This window comes from Chiroxiphia lanceolata, chromosome 12 (assembly GCF_009829145.1).
Source record: "Chiroxiphia lanceolata isolate bChiLan1 chromosome 12, bChiLan1.pri, whole genome shotgun sequence".
In the NCBI taxonomy this organism is placed as follows: Eukaryota; Metazoa; Chordata; class Aves; order Passeriformes; family Pipridae; genus Chiroxiphia; species Chiroxiphia lanceolata.
The window spans coordinates 16,700,531-16,716,349 of NC_045648.1; the positions used below are offsets into that span (position 1 = coordinate 16,700,531).

The following is a 15,819-nucleotide window of genomic DNA, read 5'->3' on the forward strand; positions in this document are numbered from 1 at the left end:
ACTGGCTAGTAATTGGAAGATCATCTAACAAGTGTTTTGAAATGAACTCCTGAGAGTTGTGTGTGACGTCCTTTCAGCCCACAGCTGCAGTGCCAGAAGTTCAAGTTTGCACTGGGACCTGGAGAGTTTCTCCAGTACCAAATAACTGTCCTCTTCTCACCTCCTGGTGGAGGATGAAAGAGCTGTTTTTATCAGTTGTGACTCACAGAACTGCAAACAGGACTAGAGAGAGGGGGGTTGAAGTGCTCAGGTGCCACAGGATGCAGGTCAGTAACCCCGGTGTCTCTCCCTCAGGACACGAGTCCGAGGACAGCATGTCCACGCTGGCAGGAAGGAGGGGGATGAGGCCCAAGATGATGATGCCTTTTGATTCTCAGCCACCTCAGCGTAAGTCACCAGCCCCCCATTCCCAGCTCCTGGAGTGGGGAGCACCCAAACCAGCCACACTGATGCCACAAACAGGGACACCCACACCTTCCTGCTCACTGCTCCTGAGCAATTCCAGCCTCTCTGCAGTGGGAGCAGCTCAGAGGAGGCCCCGGTGCCCCTTATGGGAAAGGCAGAGTTAGACTAAGGGAAAAGGGGAAAAGGAGCAGCTGCATTGGAGTGAGGAGTGGGGGAGAGTCAGGAGTGTGTCCAGTGTCTGTCCATCCCACTCTAGTGCTTCCCAGGGAGAGCCTGTGGGCCTGGATGCTTTTTGTAGCCATTCCCTTTGAACTCTGCCAGTGCCCAGCTGTCCCACAGGAACTGCAGAGAGCTGCTCCGTCTCTGTCAGGTTCTCAGCTGCTGGTTTTCTCCTCTCCAGCCCAAGAAGTCCCATGTTTTTAGCCTCCCCTCATGAGGCAGCTGCTCCATCCCCTGTAGTTGCCATTCTCAGAGCCTCCTCTGACTTTACTATGAGCTCCTTGGAATCTTTGCTCTCTCACCCAGCCCTGTGAGACCCTTCTGGAACTCCTGGCCACCAGAATGGCATTTGCCTACCCCAGAGACCTTAAAATTATTGTCAAATGGGAAGATTTCTCTGATTGCTTCCATGTCTGCTCACTGAGAAGGAAAACTGATTAAAGCCAGTGCTGGCACTGCTACCTGGGATCTGCTGCTCACTCTCCTCTGTCTTGAAAATCCACCATCAAGCCCCTTCCTTGGTTTTGTATCTGCAACCATCTTTCAGTCCATACAAGAGCCTTCCCTCAGCAGCAGCTTAGTATTTGACCTTTGGAGTGGAGCCTTTTTGAAAATTCAGCTGTATTTGCTGGTTCCCTTTATTGACATATTTACTGACTTGGAACTCTGAGATCAGTGATTTCCTTTGCAGGAGTTGTGCTCACTGTTTTCTGGGTGACTGTGTTTACCCCTGCAGTGATCCTTCTCTGGTACCAAAGCTACTACTAGTGTTGTGATTAAATATTTTAAGAATTAAACAATATATCTAGTTTTGAAATGAGGACTCCAAGATGGAAAAGGGACTTGGCTGAACCTCTGAGCAGCCAGGCTGAAACCCTGTGTGAGAACACAAGTAACAAGCACAGGAGAACACAGGAGTCAATGTGCATGGACAGAACTGGGAAGTGAAATTACACTGAGCTCCCCTGGGCTGAGCTTTGGACTTCCCTGAGCTCTGTGTGTTCTTGTTCCAGCTGTAGCCAGGGAACTGCTGCCACAGCCCCTTGTGTTAATAAGGAATGATTTCAGATTAGTCCCTTCTGTTTCCACTTTATAACTTTTTGCTTTAATTACCTGAAGTGAGCACTCGGTTTTCTTCCTCTCTACCTGCTTTTTCAAGTGTCCTGGTGACCTGATAAGCCCAGTTTGTGATTTTTCAACTGTTTCCTTGTTCTACAACCTTTTTACAAGAGTAGCATCTTTTTTCTTGGTTTTACAATAAGCAGTCTGATGTTCCTTGTTGTCTCCCATTTTTTCCATGTACAAGGAGGGAGCAGAGGATGCAGTTTTACACTAATAATCCTTACTCTGATTACTTCCTTCCAAGTTGGTCTGTGTCAGATGTGGTGTCCCACAGGGACACTGAGCTGTGGGATTCTGCTGAGTTCCTGTCCCATGCCAGGCACTAGGACACGATGGAGGCAGACCTGGGTGACCCCATAACAGATTGAGGCAGCAATAAGCGTTACATGCACTCTCCTAAGTGTTTTTCTCTGAATGGGATGCAGCACTGGACACACACAGGATAAGATAAACTCATACAGGATCACAAGATGCTCCATAAAAACAATGTAGCAAAGGAAAAACTCACAACAAAGACACTCATCAAACTACATATCAGTCCCACGCAGGATGATACACATTTTAGGGAGGCAGTAATTCCAGTTGTACCTGCTGGTTGTGTTCAGGCTGATGTGATAATTGTGGCAGATACAGCTGTGGATGTGATTTCCCTGCAGCACCAGCCCCGGCTCTGACAGCCCTTTGTGATGCCAGTCCTGCTGTGTTCCCTGGAAAAACCTGGCTGATTCCCTCTCTTTCTTAGCCATTGCCTTGCCCAGGGAGAACAAACCAGGCCCAGGCACAGCTGGCTGGGGTGGGTGGGATGAGGAAGGAGGTGCAAGGTCTGCTGGTGCCTCAAGGCTTGAGGTTGTTTTAGTGACTTTGACTTTTTATCCTGTTTTCAAGAGCTCTGAGGGCCTCCAGCAGTAGGTTTGTGTTTTATAGTAACTGGAAACATTACTATAATGTCATTTAGGCTTTGCAGAAGCTCCACAGGAAGCTCACAGTGGTATCTGAGGCCCTTTCTCAGGAAGCACCACCAGGACCATTCCGTGTGTTTAACTCTGAGCCTGCAGACACCTTCCCATGGCTTCCCCCCAACTGGAGCACTCAGATCTAGTTATTTACCTCTTAGGTACTAATTTAGGATAATTCAGTCTCTTCCATTTTAGCATAATTTGCAGTAATGGTGTGTACCAAGTGAGCTCCTTCTTTGACTCCTGAAATACAAAAATCCTGGAAGGATATGAGGAAGCAAAGGGCTGTTTCTTTTTCAACACACACACTATATGTGGACAGTAGATCTATATTCTCTCTATTCTTCGTCTGAACTTTTCTCTTCCTTGAAATCAAACAGTGCATCCTGATGTGAATTAAGTTGCTGCTACTGCTTTTTGGCCTATAATCAGGTGATGTTTTTGGCCTGTAATCAGGTGATGTTTTTGTCCTGTACGTGATTCAGGTCTGGTGACCCAGGAGTTTAAGGTGGATTGTGAACCTGCTGAGGGTCTGGCTCCCCTGCTGAGTGGCTGTGTGGGGAAGGGAGGGATGTGGTGCCTTTCAGTCCACAAGCACTGTGTGTGTGTTAAGTGTTTCTCTGTCTTGTGTTCATCCACAGCTGTGATTAGTGCTCATCCCATCCATTCACTCGATAACCCCCACCACCATTTCCACTCCGGCAGCCTCGCCTCTCCAACCCGCAGCTACCTCCACCACCAGCCCAGCCCCTGGCCCCTGGGCACAGCCTTGTCCCACTCAGACAGGGCCAATTCCACAGGTGAGACACAAACCACCAGGGACGTGTTGCTTTAATGGAACTGGGAGTGAAATGTGTGGAAATCAAAGCCTGAATCTCCGTCCCCACTGTGGTGTTCCATGAGGTTTAAGGACGTGGGTGTAAGTGCAGACAAAATCCTGGATAGGCTGAGCTTACTTGTGCAGATCCTTGAGGCACGTGATGGAAGAGGAAGCTCCATGTTTTATACACAGCCACAAACAGGAGGATTCTTTATGCTAAAGCCTTCAGCCCTGAAACACCAGATTAAATCTGAGCTACTTAATGTGGTAACTTTTTCCCTGGTTAGTACCACTTCAGACCAAGAGAGGAGAAAGGTCCAGACTTGGCTACCGAGAGCTGACATTTGTTAACCTTCCTGAGGGACACAGAAAATGGGGATGATTTCCATGCAGTATTTTCAGGCTTGAAGCACAATGAATTGCAGTAGTTTCTGCAATGTCTCCAGTGCTCTGAAGATTTCTGAAGCCACCCTGTTGCCAAATTGCATGTGGGTAAAATGTTGAGTTGGAGGGAACTCTGAGCTTTTCTAGCCTAAGGTCGACGTTCTAAGGTGTCACAGCCAAAAGTGTTGTTTCCTTATGAGAACAGTTCCTGAGACTGCAAGGACACAGGGAGGCAATATGTGAGAGGCAGAGGTTTATACCAGTGAAGTGACAGCTCCCACAATCCAGATCCTTCCCTGCCTGTGTTCCAAGTAGGATCACGACGCCCTGAATGTAAGATACCATCTCATTGTTCTCTTAGGTCAGCGTGGAGCCTGCTGCATACACAGCAAGCCTGGGATTTCATTTGAGCTTGAGTTTGAGCTTTCAGCAAGTAGGAAGAAATTCTTAGGAAGTTCTTCCCTCTGAGGGTGGAGAGGCCCTGGCATAGGTTGCCCAGAGAAGCTGTGGCTGCCCCATCCCTGGAAGTGTTGAGGACCAGGTTGGATGGGGCTTGGAGCAACCTGGGATAGTGGAAGGTTATAGCAGGGGATGGAATTGAATGATCTTTAAGAAAGATCCCTTCCAACTCAAACCATCCTGTGACTCCAAGTAAATGGATTTTCTGAGACAGGAAAGCCTGTCTCAGAAAAATTCAGGCTCCTGTGTCTGCACTAGTGTTTGGTGTGAACCTTAAATTACAGATCTGGTTACAAATGCCAGTACTATGAGATGCTCAAGGGCAGAAGGACAACGAAGGTTTGTGTTCTCTGCTGTTTATCTGAGGACTTACTCCATGGAGCTGTTTCAGTGCAGAACTGTTGATTTACCATTGCTGGGGATGTGGAATCATTCAGTTCTCAGCTCGTTGTATTACTGGACAGCCGTCGTTCACCGTAAAACAGGGCAGTCACACAGAACTGGGGTTATATCCGAATTCCCTCGGTAGCCTGTAACAGTGACCCTGGAAAAGGTGCTTCCCAGTAGGCTGCTGTGTTCCTGCTGTGTTCCTGCTGTGTTCCCATGTGCCCCAGAGGCTGTTTCTGAGCAGCCAGTAACTGCAGTGTGTGTGTTGCAGAGTCCGTCCGGAACACGCCCAGCACGGACACGCTGCCGGCGCCCTCGGCCCCGCCGGGCACCGACCACCAGGACCCCGAGGGCTCCACGGGCTCATACCTGGGCACTGCCCAGGAGGAGGACCCTGCCCAGGGCCTGCCCACCGCCCACGTCCGCCCGTCGCACCCCCTCAAGAGCTTCGCGGTGCCCGCGGTGCCCCCGGCCGGGGCCTCCTACGACCCTGCCCTGCCCAGCACCCCCCTGCTGACCCAGCAAGGTGAGGGGGACGGGCACTGCTGCCAAAACAGGGGGGGGTTAACAGGGAAGGTCCTCGAGGGGCAGGGGGTGGAGTTGGGCACCCAAGGCACTGTGTCAGAGGCTGCAGTGAGTTCTGTCGGTGTCATTTTCAAGGCCCTTTTCTGTACATAAATAAATTGGACAAAAATTCGGATCCAACGCCCCAAAGTTTAAGTGTTCACTTTCCTCTAATACAATCTTTCTTCATCAGAGATTCATGATAGAATGGTTTGGGTTGGAAGGACCTTAAAGCTCATCTAGTCCCACCCCTGCCATCCAACCCATCCAGCCTGGCCTCGGACACTTCCAGGGATGGGGCAGCCACAGCTTCTCTGGGCAACCTGGGCCAGGGCCTCACAGGGAAGAATTCCTTCCCAATATCCCGTCTAACCCTGCCCTCCGTTCCCCCCATCCTTATTCTCTTCCTTTCTGATTAAGCCCAAGAACCAATTCCCTGAGGCCTGACTCTCTGACCATTGGTTTCCAGCTCCCACCCACCCCGTTCACTCGGTGAAGACTGCGTCCATCGGGACTTTGGGAAGGACTCGCCCTCCCATGCCCGTGGTCGTTCCCAGTGCCCCCGACGTGCAGGAGACCACCCGGATGCTGGAGGACTCGGAAAGCGTAGGTACTTCCACTGCCAGGCCTGGCCTTGCAGTGCTCACAGACTGGGAGGGGAAGGGGTGTCTCTCCTTATTTGTGTCACACTTTGAAAGCGTCAGTGCAGAATTCCTGAAGTTTCCAAGGCAGAGGGTCACAGGGCTCCAGACTTCCAACACCTCCATTGCCTATGAATCCATATAAAAAGTACAGGAGAAACACCTTCTGCACAGGGCAGGGTCCTGTTACAACCCTGCTGCTGCAGAGCAGTGTCACTGCACATGGAACATTTGGCACTAATGCCAATGTGTTTTAAGCATCATCCCAAATATGTTTGTAGACTCTTCTGTGAAAGTGTTCTGACTTTTGGGAAAGATGCAACCACCTGTTGGGCTGCTTTTGGGAGTATCTCTTAAGGATGTTGAGGATGTTTTGGGTGGGAAGCACTGGAAGAGCTGTTTTCCTTTCAAATTGCAAGCCAAGAAGTTTCTCCAGTAGCTACTGGATCACTAGAATCATATATTGTCTTCAGCATCACACAGGTATTAGCTCTGATCACTGCTACAGGAAATGATTATTTTGAATTTATTTTACTTTTTTTCCTCATTGTCCTTTTCATTTGTCACATGTTTTTGTTGCCCTCTTGATTTTCTTTTTGCATTTGCTGGTCTAGAAACTTGATCTGGTGCCCTTTTACCCTTCTGTCTAGATGTCACTCCTGCTTTATTTGTTTTGTTTGGTCAGTACCAAACCCTTACTCATTAGTTTATCCATCAATAAATTGGTAATATTCAAATAGAGCCATTAATAAATTTGTTCATTCATAAGTTAGTACAAGGTAGAGTCAGCACACTAAATACTAGTTAAATTAAATTGCTAGTTCAAGTATGAGTTTTGAAAATTAAACTGTAAGTTGAATTAAGGGGTTTAGGGTTAGGTAGTGATTTGAATTAACTCTGGTTTTTTATGAGAGCCTGTAGGAATGAGTTTACTTTCAGCTGTTGCTATCATTGTCAGATAACATGTTGGACCCAGGGCAAGGATGACTTTTCTGGTACAGTCCAGATGTTTGATAAACTGGAAGGTCATTGCCATTTAAATTAGGAGAAGGTTTGTCTCTAGAAGGAAAGGAAGTGAGAGCAGGGTCAGGGTTGAAAACTGCACAGAACAGGGAAGCACTTGGTCAGAAAAGGTTTGGAGATGATGTGGTTCATGGTGTGTCCTGCACACAGGCACTAATCACAGAGGTGATGGCTCATCAGTGCAGCTGAAACTGGACCTCTGAGACTAAGACACTGTGATTTCAGGGAGGATAAAGATTTTTAAAACATTTCTTTTGAGGTGATTCCTTTGACCTGTTTTCCAGTTAAGCTGAGAAGACTTTTCTAAACTGCCTACTCTGGTTCAAAGGCAGCTGTTCCCTTCAGGGATCTAGACAAGGAAAACAGATCAGCTGATCATGGTTTATTCAGTGGGACTCTGAATCACAACTGCCCAAAGAGCTGCACTGAAAATAGAATCAAAGAATAGAATATGCTGAGCTGGAAGGGACCCACAAGGATCATCAGTCCAAATCCCACCCTGTCCCTGAGAGCACTGTCCAAACCCTCCTTGAGCTCTGGCAGCCTTGGTGCTGTGCCCACTGCCCTGGGGAGCCTGGTCAGTGCCCAACCACCGTCTGAGGGAAGAACCTTTTCCTACTATCCAACCTAAACCTCCCCTGGCACAGCTCCAGCCCCTCCTTAGAGTGTTCTTTCAAGTTATTAATTCCTGTAACTGTGGCTAAATCCAATCCACGTGTGATCTGAGTCAGAGCCATGTCCCAACAGCAGTCCCTGACTATTCCTCTGTGTTTTCCTGTCCTGTCCCTCCCTAAGGAGAGCCAAGGCCCCCTGTAGTAACCCTCTCCCTCTCCCCAGACCTACGAGCCGGATGAGCTGACCAAAGAGATGGCCCACCTGGAAGGACTGATGAAGGACCTCAATGCCATCACCACGGCGTGACCACCTCCCCGGGACATGACTCCAAACCGCTCCGCAAGTCGTGGGACTCAGCCTTGGAACGCAAGGAATTGTACAGAGGAAAAAAAAAAACAGGAAAAAAAAGAGAAAAAAAAAAAACAAAAACAAAAAACAAACAACAAACCAGAAAGAGGGACAGCACATGAGAGCAATGTGGGAAGGAGAGGAACCAACCAGAGGGGGGACCTGTGTGTCACCGTCCTGCAGTGAAGTCTTGGCCCTGTGGATTCCAGTCCCCTGTGGGCCGGGCAGGATGGGACACACCGGGCTGGACTCCAGACACAAGGAAAGCAAACGGACTCGCCGTTAGTTTTGTTCTGGTCAGGTTTTGTCTCAGTGGTGTGATTGCCCTGCCTTTTCAGTGTTGGACATTGGCATTTATGTACAATTTTATTTGTGTTTTTATTTTATCTTTTTTTATAAAAAGGAAAAAAATATTGTAATTAAAAAAAAAAAAAGGGAGAAACTGTTGTTTTCCACAGCCTAGGCTGAGGTTTGACTGCTTGTTCTATTGTGTATGGAAATTCATTGCCAGTGTGGGTTGTTCTGTTTTGTTTTTTATTCTGCGTACAATTACGTCCCCTTCTGGCAGTTAATCCATGGCCTTTTGGGATGCTGCACTGCTCTTTGTAAGCTTTTTTTATTATTTTTATATTATAATTATTAAAAGCCTGACTTTCTCCTCTCATCACTGTGAGATTACCAGTCTGTTTGAATTGAAATGTAATTTGAAAGGCTTGTTTGTCGCTTTTTGTGCAGTTTCAATATTTTGAGGGGGGGGGGAAGTAGCTGGGGAAGGGGAAGGGGTCCAGGGGGAGGGGTCATTCTTGTTGTTTTCCTGTCTTTCTCCAGTGACTGGAAAGACTGAAGAACATGAAGCATCTTCTGTAACGTCCTTCCTTGTCCCTTTAGCATCACTGTGTCTCTGGTCACTGAACTGCAGTGAGAGTCTCATTTAGAAACATTGCCAGAACTTCCTCCTGTAAATTGGGGTTCCTTATGCTTAGATAACACTACATGCAGCTTATTTTGGCAACTGTTTTGTTGTTGTTAGTTCAAGATGCATCATGAACCTTGCAAGTGCAGAGTGAGGGCTGAGCACAGGCCCCAGGGCTGGGGTGGAGCTCCCTGGGCTCCCAGAAGGAGAGAACTGTGGGCCCTTCCATCCCCAACACACCCCATCCTGCCTGTGGGAATGCTCCCTGCCCACAGCAGCACATCCAGCCCCAGTGCAGTGTCTCCATCCCAGGCCACTCAAACAAGGGCCAGCTCTGGAGCATTCCCAGAGACACAAACAAGGCAAAAATGTATTTTTTTACACTTTGGGAAACCATGTAAAAAGAAAACCAGTATTAGTGACTCAGGTGCTGTTCACACATCTGTCTGGGAAGGAAGGAAGGTCAAAGGGAAGGACAAGGGTTTTCCTTTTCTCCATGTGTGATTGCCTGGCTCTGCCCTTCCCTGCGAGGGAGAAAGGCCTGGAAAGGGGCTGGAGCTCAGTAAAGTAACCAAACCCACCCCCAGCTGCCTGATGAACTCGTGTGCAATTCCACTGCCAGAACAAAAGGAAACTCCAACTTACTGCTGGTTCAGAGGGGAATCTGTTCCTCCTGGGATTTGGGATCTCGGGGACAGGCAGGTCCGGGTGCTTTGGGGACCCTGCTGTGGCTCTGCCAGGGCTGGGCCTGTGGGAGCAGCAGGAGGGAATGTTGGAACTGCTGCAGCTCCAGTAACAAACAGGAATTCTGCTGATTTTACTTTGTTCCCCACTGAACTGAACTAAAGCTTCTCGTCTCCAAGAGAGGGGAGAGCCATGGAATCACCTGGAGAGCAGCTGGGATGGTGCTGTAGTGTCACTTCCTTTCTTTTCCTGGACTCTGTGTTGTCATTTCTGGGACATTTCCTGCCTTTATTTATTCTTTGAGGGAGGGGAGGGAATCAAATTAATTGGGGCACTGTGGGCCACCTGGATAACTGATGTTTGGACTTTTAATCAGTACAATTCAGGGCAAAATAAGCTACAGAATATGTGTTTAAAGAATAAAAATGCACACCCTGGCCTGGAAGGAGGGTGTGAACCTTTTCCTTTGCCTATTTTTTACCTGTACCCAAAGAAATACCATCCTACAAACACAGTATTCCTGGCTGGGGGGGGGGGTCTTTGTGAATATTCCTTATGTATAACACCATGAATGTTAATATTGTCATTGAATTTGGGGAGGGGGAATATTTTTAATGATAAAACAACTGTTCAAAGTTGGTTTTTTAAGGTTAAACTGAAAAAAAAAAAGAAAAAACATTTATTCAATTCAGTGTACAATCTGTATTGCACTTTTTTCACATTTTAATGCTACGTTTTCTTACATATCCTGTGATTTTAAATTTGGAACATTGTGTATCCTTGTAGTGTCATAGTCAAGCTGTCGAGTGACAGCTTCCCTCAGACATTTGGGGAAAAAAGAACCAAACCTGTATATTGTTTTATGATTCTCATGTAGAATAATTTCGAGGGCTGCTGTAGACGTCAACCTTTCTGTACAATTTTTGTTGCTTTCCTGTAGTATTTGCTGTATCCTCTATGGCTTTTTTTAATAACTTCATGTTTATTATTTGGTATTGGACATCCAATACACTTTTTTTAATCCAATCAAATTCTGGGCTGCTTGGAGAGTTTGTTTAATTATTCCTAATCGATACAGGGACCAGGTTTGGAATTTTACTTGCCCTTTTTGTTGCTGTGGGTTGGTAGGTTGTGTCCTCCAGAGAAGGAAGAGGAAAATTGTTACTCTCCCTCAGTCTTTGTGCGTGTAACTGAACATGTAACCTCTGCCTTCCTTCTATTTCAAAGCTCCATGGTAAAAAATACCACCTTTTAATAAGCAAGTAGAGAAGGAAGGGGTTCACATCAGGGAAAGGACATTTTAGTAGCCTTAGTAAACTGGTAAATCATGAAAAATAATACTATAATCATGGAATAGAGTGCTTTGTCTGTACCTTTTGAAGTGCAGTGATGGGTATCCATGTTGCTCCATGCTGACTCCAGCCTCCTTCTCTCACACTGGGGACTCCCACTGGTCATCAGCCACTTTCCCGGTCACTTGTGTCCTTGGGAGCATCATCCTGACCCCTGCAAATGGGAATTATGCTCCTGCAGGCTTTACAGCCCCTGCTCCCCTCGTTGTTCATCAGAACTCTGTTTACTCGTTAAATTGTGCCCCCACACTGATTTCTCGGGTGGGAAGGGACTCCCAAATCCTCCTGAAGGGGAGCCAGGACCTGCAGTTGGACAGGGATGTCACAGCCATGCCAGAGCTGGGGGCTGTGCAGGGATGTGGCCAGGGGAGGAGAAATGGGTGCAAAGGCATTGCTCAGTAAGTTGGGAGTGTCCCAAGGCACAGCCAGGACACAGACAGGCAGATTAAAACCCTGCCCTCTGTTTACTGACCTTGAGCTCTGAGCAAGGTGTCCCTGCCCATGGCAGGAGTTGGAATGAAATGAGCTCTAAGGTCCCTTCCAACCCAAACCATTCTGGGGTTCACATGGAATCACTGAGGTTGGAAAAGACCTCCAAGGTCAGCGACTCCACCCTGTGCCCCATCCCCATCTTGTCCCCCAGCCCAGAGCACTCAGTGCCACGCCCAGTCATTCCTTGGACACCTCCAGGGGTGGGGACTCCACCACCTCCCTGGGCAGCCCCTTCCAGTGCCTGACAGCCCATTCCAGGAAGAAATTCCTCCTGATGTCCAACCTGAACCTCCCCTGGCGCAGCTTGAGGTTGTTTCGTCTCCTCCTGTCTTTGTTCCCTGGGAGCAGAGCCCGACCCCCACCCGGCTCCCCCTCCTGTCAGGGGTTTGCAGAGCCAGAAGGTCCCTCCCCCCTGAGCCTCCTTTTCTCCAGGTTGAGCCCCCCCCAGCTCCCTCAGCCGCCCCTCACAGCACTCGTGCTCCAGGTTCTACGATATAAAGCGAGTTTATCTCGCTGGCCAGTGCATAACTCCCGGTGCTGCTCTGCCCGTCAGTCCGGCTCACAGAGGGGTGGGTTTGTGCCGTTCTGAGGCAGGTGACAGGTGACACCTGCTGTTCATGTCACAGGGCTGTGGCACAGCCCGGGGACACCAGATGGCAGCGGTGACTCGCTGGTGAAAGGCTGCAGCTCACACGGAGCCCGCACGGAGCTGCAGCCGCCTGGAAGGGAATCAGCGCTGAGGAGCCTCACGTTAGCGCTGCTGCTCCTCAGCGGCAGCTCAGGGAAGAACTCGAGTTGCAAATTACACCTTTTCCATGCCTGGCTCTGGCTTTCCCTGCCAGCGCTGTGGCTCCCAACACAGAAGGAAGGGGCTGCCTCAAACACCTGCAATAAATTGGTGCAACACTTGCAGGCTTTTTCCCATTAAGAGCAGCCATCCATCTCCACATGAACTGAGGCTGGATTTAAACCACATTCATCTCAATAAAAGCAATCCTGCAGGGGCTCGACAGGATGTAACTCAACAGCCTTTACCAAAAATATTAACCATTACAACTTTTCATAGGGTCCCAGAATGGTTTGGGTTAGCAGGGACTTTAAAGCTCATCTCCTTCCACCCCCTGCCACGGGCAGGGACACCTTCCACTAGCCCAGTTTGCTCCAAGCCCCGTCCAACCTGGTCTTAGACACTTCCAGGGATGGGGCAGCCACAGCTTCTCTGGGTAACCTGGGCCAGGGCCTCACCATGCTCACAACCAACAATTCCTTCCCAATGTCCCATCTATCTGGCAGTGGGAAGCCATTCCCCCTTGTCCTGTCCCTCCATCCCTTGTCCCAAGTCCCTCTCCAGTTCTCCTGGAGCCCCTTTAGGCTCTGGAAGGGGCTTTAATGTCTCCCTGGAGCCTTCTCTTCTCCGGGTGAACACCCCCAGCCTGTTTCTGTGGGATCAGGGCTCTCCTAATCCAACACAGGCTCCAGCCAGGTTACACATCTCCCCTCACTACACAGTATCAGCTGTGGGACTTCTATAAGCCAAGCTCTGAACTGCAGAGTGCCTCTCTAGAACCTTCCAAAAGCAGACACAGCAAAATTCCTGCCTCCAGAAGAGCTTCCCAGCTCTCCAGAGTGCTGCTCCCTGGAAATCCAGGGGACAGACATCACAGCAAACATGCAGGGCTGACAGGGCAGAGGCAGCAGCAGGAGCAGCAGATTTGGAAAAGGAAAGTCAGCCCTTGGCAGGCACAATGTGGAAAAGTGTCCATGAGAACATGCATAGAGAAGTGAAAGAGTGGAAAACATCCACAAATTCAGCCCTGTGAAAAGGCAGGGAAAGCCTGAATGCCGTAGGGTGCCAGGGAGACAGACTAAAATCCAAGGTGGGGGAGCACAAAAGCCTTCAGCCTATTGGAATGGTGTTGGACCCCCTTGCTGTGAGGAAACATGTTCTTCACCCCCTGAGAGTGACTCTCTGACCCTGCATGGGTGCCTGCACAGGGCTGGAAGCAGCTGCACTAGGACAATAACCTACTCCCTGTCCTTTGGTAACCAAGAATCAACTTTTCCCGGTTGCTTTCCAATTTCAGCTCCTGTTTCCCAGCCTTCTTCCAGCACTCACTACCTTTCCTCCAGCTCTCCCTCTCCATAGGCACAGTGTCCATGAAACCTGGCTCCCACAGGGCTGGAACTTGGAGCAAATGCTGATTTTCCTTGATAATTCCTTAGGAGGAAGCCCTGTTCCCCAGGCAGGTTGTCTCAGGACATCCCCCCCTCAGGCAAGTGCTCTGAGTTGGTCACGGGGCCTGTTCAAGCACAGATGCACCAGTGACACCAGTGCAGCCTTGGGAATGGGAGGTGCTGCTGCTCCAGGGGCTGCAGAGCCCTGTCCCTGCCCCACACACCCCTGGGTACAGCCTCCTGCCCCACACACCCCTGGGTACAGCCTCCTGCCCCACACACCCCTGGGTACAGCCTCCTGCCCCACACACCCCTGGGTACAGCCTCCTGCAGCAGCCCCAGCGCGGGGAAGGCTGGGAGAGTTAAACGAGGCATGCAGAGATGTGGCAATAAAATCATCACACATGAACCTAATCCAGATCAGCAGGACTCACCCTCAGCAGGCTGCAGGCAGGGCAAGGCTGGGCTGCCACAGGCTGTGTCCCTTTTTCATTTTAGGCTGGCTGTCAGTGCCTCCACCTCCTGTAACTTCATCTTCCCCTAGAGATGAGGTGGGGTCTTCAGTCCTGGGCTGCAAAGCTGAGGGGAAAAGAAAGAGAAACCCCATTAGTGACTTCAGTGGCTGTCCCTGGCTGGCAGGTCCTGACAGAGCTGGAGCATCCATGCAGAGGTGTTGGAAAACCCTGACCTGAGTTCAGACCCCCTCAGGACCCTTTCAAAGGGAGCACGAGGCTGCTGCTAAGGCTGATCCCAGGTCCCACCCTGCAGCAGGACAGGGGGACTGGGGAGAGGACAACAGCCGGCAGCACCCGGGGGGGCTGCCGGACACGGGTTTGTGATCAGACACACGCCCTGTGCCCCGGCCAGGGAGAGCCCGGGGAGGGGCTTCCCCACGGAAACCAGGGATGGCTGCGTTCCGACAGCATCCTCTCGGATCCTGGCATCCCTGCGCGTGAGGAAAACACCAGAGCCCATCTGTCCTCGGTGGGCACCGTCGCCATGGTAACAGCATCCGCTCCATCCATCCCGGCTCTGCGGAGGACGGCGGGGCCGGAGCTCCCTCCCGCACAGGGGTTTCCCTGGCAGCTGCTGCTGCTGCTGCTTTATCAGGCACATCCCTGCTCCCACACCGATCCCATCAATCTGTCTGCCGTGAGGATGTGGAGCCTGGAAACAAAAAATCCCTGTTGCTGGAGAAGAGCAGCTGCCAGGGAAACCTTCCCAAGGGCTTTCCATCACTCCCATATGCTGCCCTCTCCCAGCACCCCCCAACCTCGAGGGCTGTCCCCCAGCAGCTGGACCATATCCTGCCCTCCTCCTTTCCTCCTTTCACCCCCTGGCTGCTCCTGCAGGTTTCTCCATCCCCTTCCAAAGAGCCACACAGCCCTCACAGCATTCCCATGCCCCAGAGACCAGGCTGAAGGCACAAGGAGGTGCTTCACAGGGGCTTCCATGGCTGCATTCCCTCCTGGATCCCTTGCTGCCCTCCCTTGCCCAGGTCTGGGCACCAGCACAGAGAACTGGAGTGGTTCTTCCCAGCTGGGAAAAAACAGGAAAAAACCCCAGCTGGTGCAGCCAGTGGGGAAAGTGCTGGGAAAGTGGGGCTGGAAGTGCAGGGAAGGTGGGGAAGCCAAAAAAGACAAGGCATGCCCAGACACGGGGCTGGGGGGGAAACACTGCCCAGTCCTGGTCCCAAACCTGTGGGCATGGAGAGGACCCCAAAGACAGGGCACACGGCCCATGTACCAACACACAGCACCTTCCAGAACCTTCCACCCCAACCACACCCCCCACACCACCTCCCAGGGCAGCCATGTCCAGGGGGACAAAGTGCCCAGTGTGGACTGGGAGCACAGAGCCAGGGCTCAGCCTTTCCCCACAGCTGCTCCCAGCAGCCAGGAATTAGAAGGACCACCAGCATCCCTCAAAAAGTGGACTTAAAGTAAGAAGCCACCCCAAAATCCCCACCACCCCTATTACCTATGCAGACCTGGAGAAACCTGCTGTTTGCTGCAAGGACTGGAAGAGGTCACACTGAACCCTGCCCCTGTGCCCCACCCTCTCCAGGTGCTTCCCATCTTCATCCCCAATCAGGGCCCCCATTATGGGCATCACCTGAGTGCCCCACCCAGCTGCTTCTGCCCACCCAACTGGGCTTTGGTTGCTGCACTGGAGTGTCCATGGGATGAGGGCTGGAGTGGGGACATCATTCCCAACCAAGGTTGCTTTAGGAGCTGTGAGATCTACTGGGATCTAGTAA

At 50.5% G+C, this 15,819-nt stretch overlaps 2 protein-coding genes across 10 annotated transcripts in view; one reads left to right on the plus strand and one right to left on the minus strand.

Moving 5' to 3' along the window:
* The window catches only part of NEO1 (neogenin 1), a 170,140-nt gene extending 159,569 nt beyond the window's left edge, over positions 1-10,571 (plus strand). For 6 of the 9 annotated variants that reach the window (XM_032699806.1, XM_032699807.1, XM_032699808.1 and 3 more), the window contains 5 exons: positions 295-387; positions 3,344-3,502; positions 5,024-5,278; positions 5,786-5,922; positions 7,818-10,571. In XM_032699806.1, the coding sequence (XP_032555697.1) occupies positions 295-387; positions 3,344-3,502; positions 5,024-5,278; positions 5,786-5,922; positions 7,818-7,901 (728 nt within the window). In that variant the 3' untranslated portion in view covers positions 7,902-10,571. Of the gene's footprint in view, positions 1-294; positions 388-3,343; positions 3,503-5,023; positions 5,279-5,785; positions 5,927-7,817 lie in introns of all 9 variants that reach the window. The other 3 variants (XM_032699814.1, XM_032699815.1, XM_032699811.1) reach the window with 2 other exon arrangements.
* The window catches only part of HCN4 (hyperpolarization activated cyclic nucleotide gated potassium channel 4), a 106,798-nt gene continuing 101,543 nt past the window's right edge, over positions 10,565-15,819 (minus strand). Inside the window, exons 10-11 of the transcript XR_004359219.1 lie at positions 13,994-14,138; positions 10,565-11,046 (exon numbers count right to left, since the gene is read on the minus strand). The gene's annotated coding sequence lies outside the window, so the exon portion shown is untranslated. The remainder of the gene's footprint in view (positions 11,047-13,993; positions 14,139-15,819) is intronic.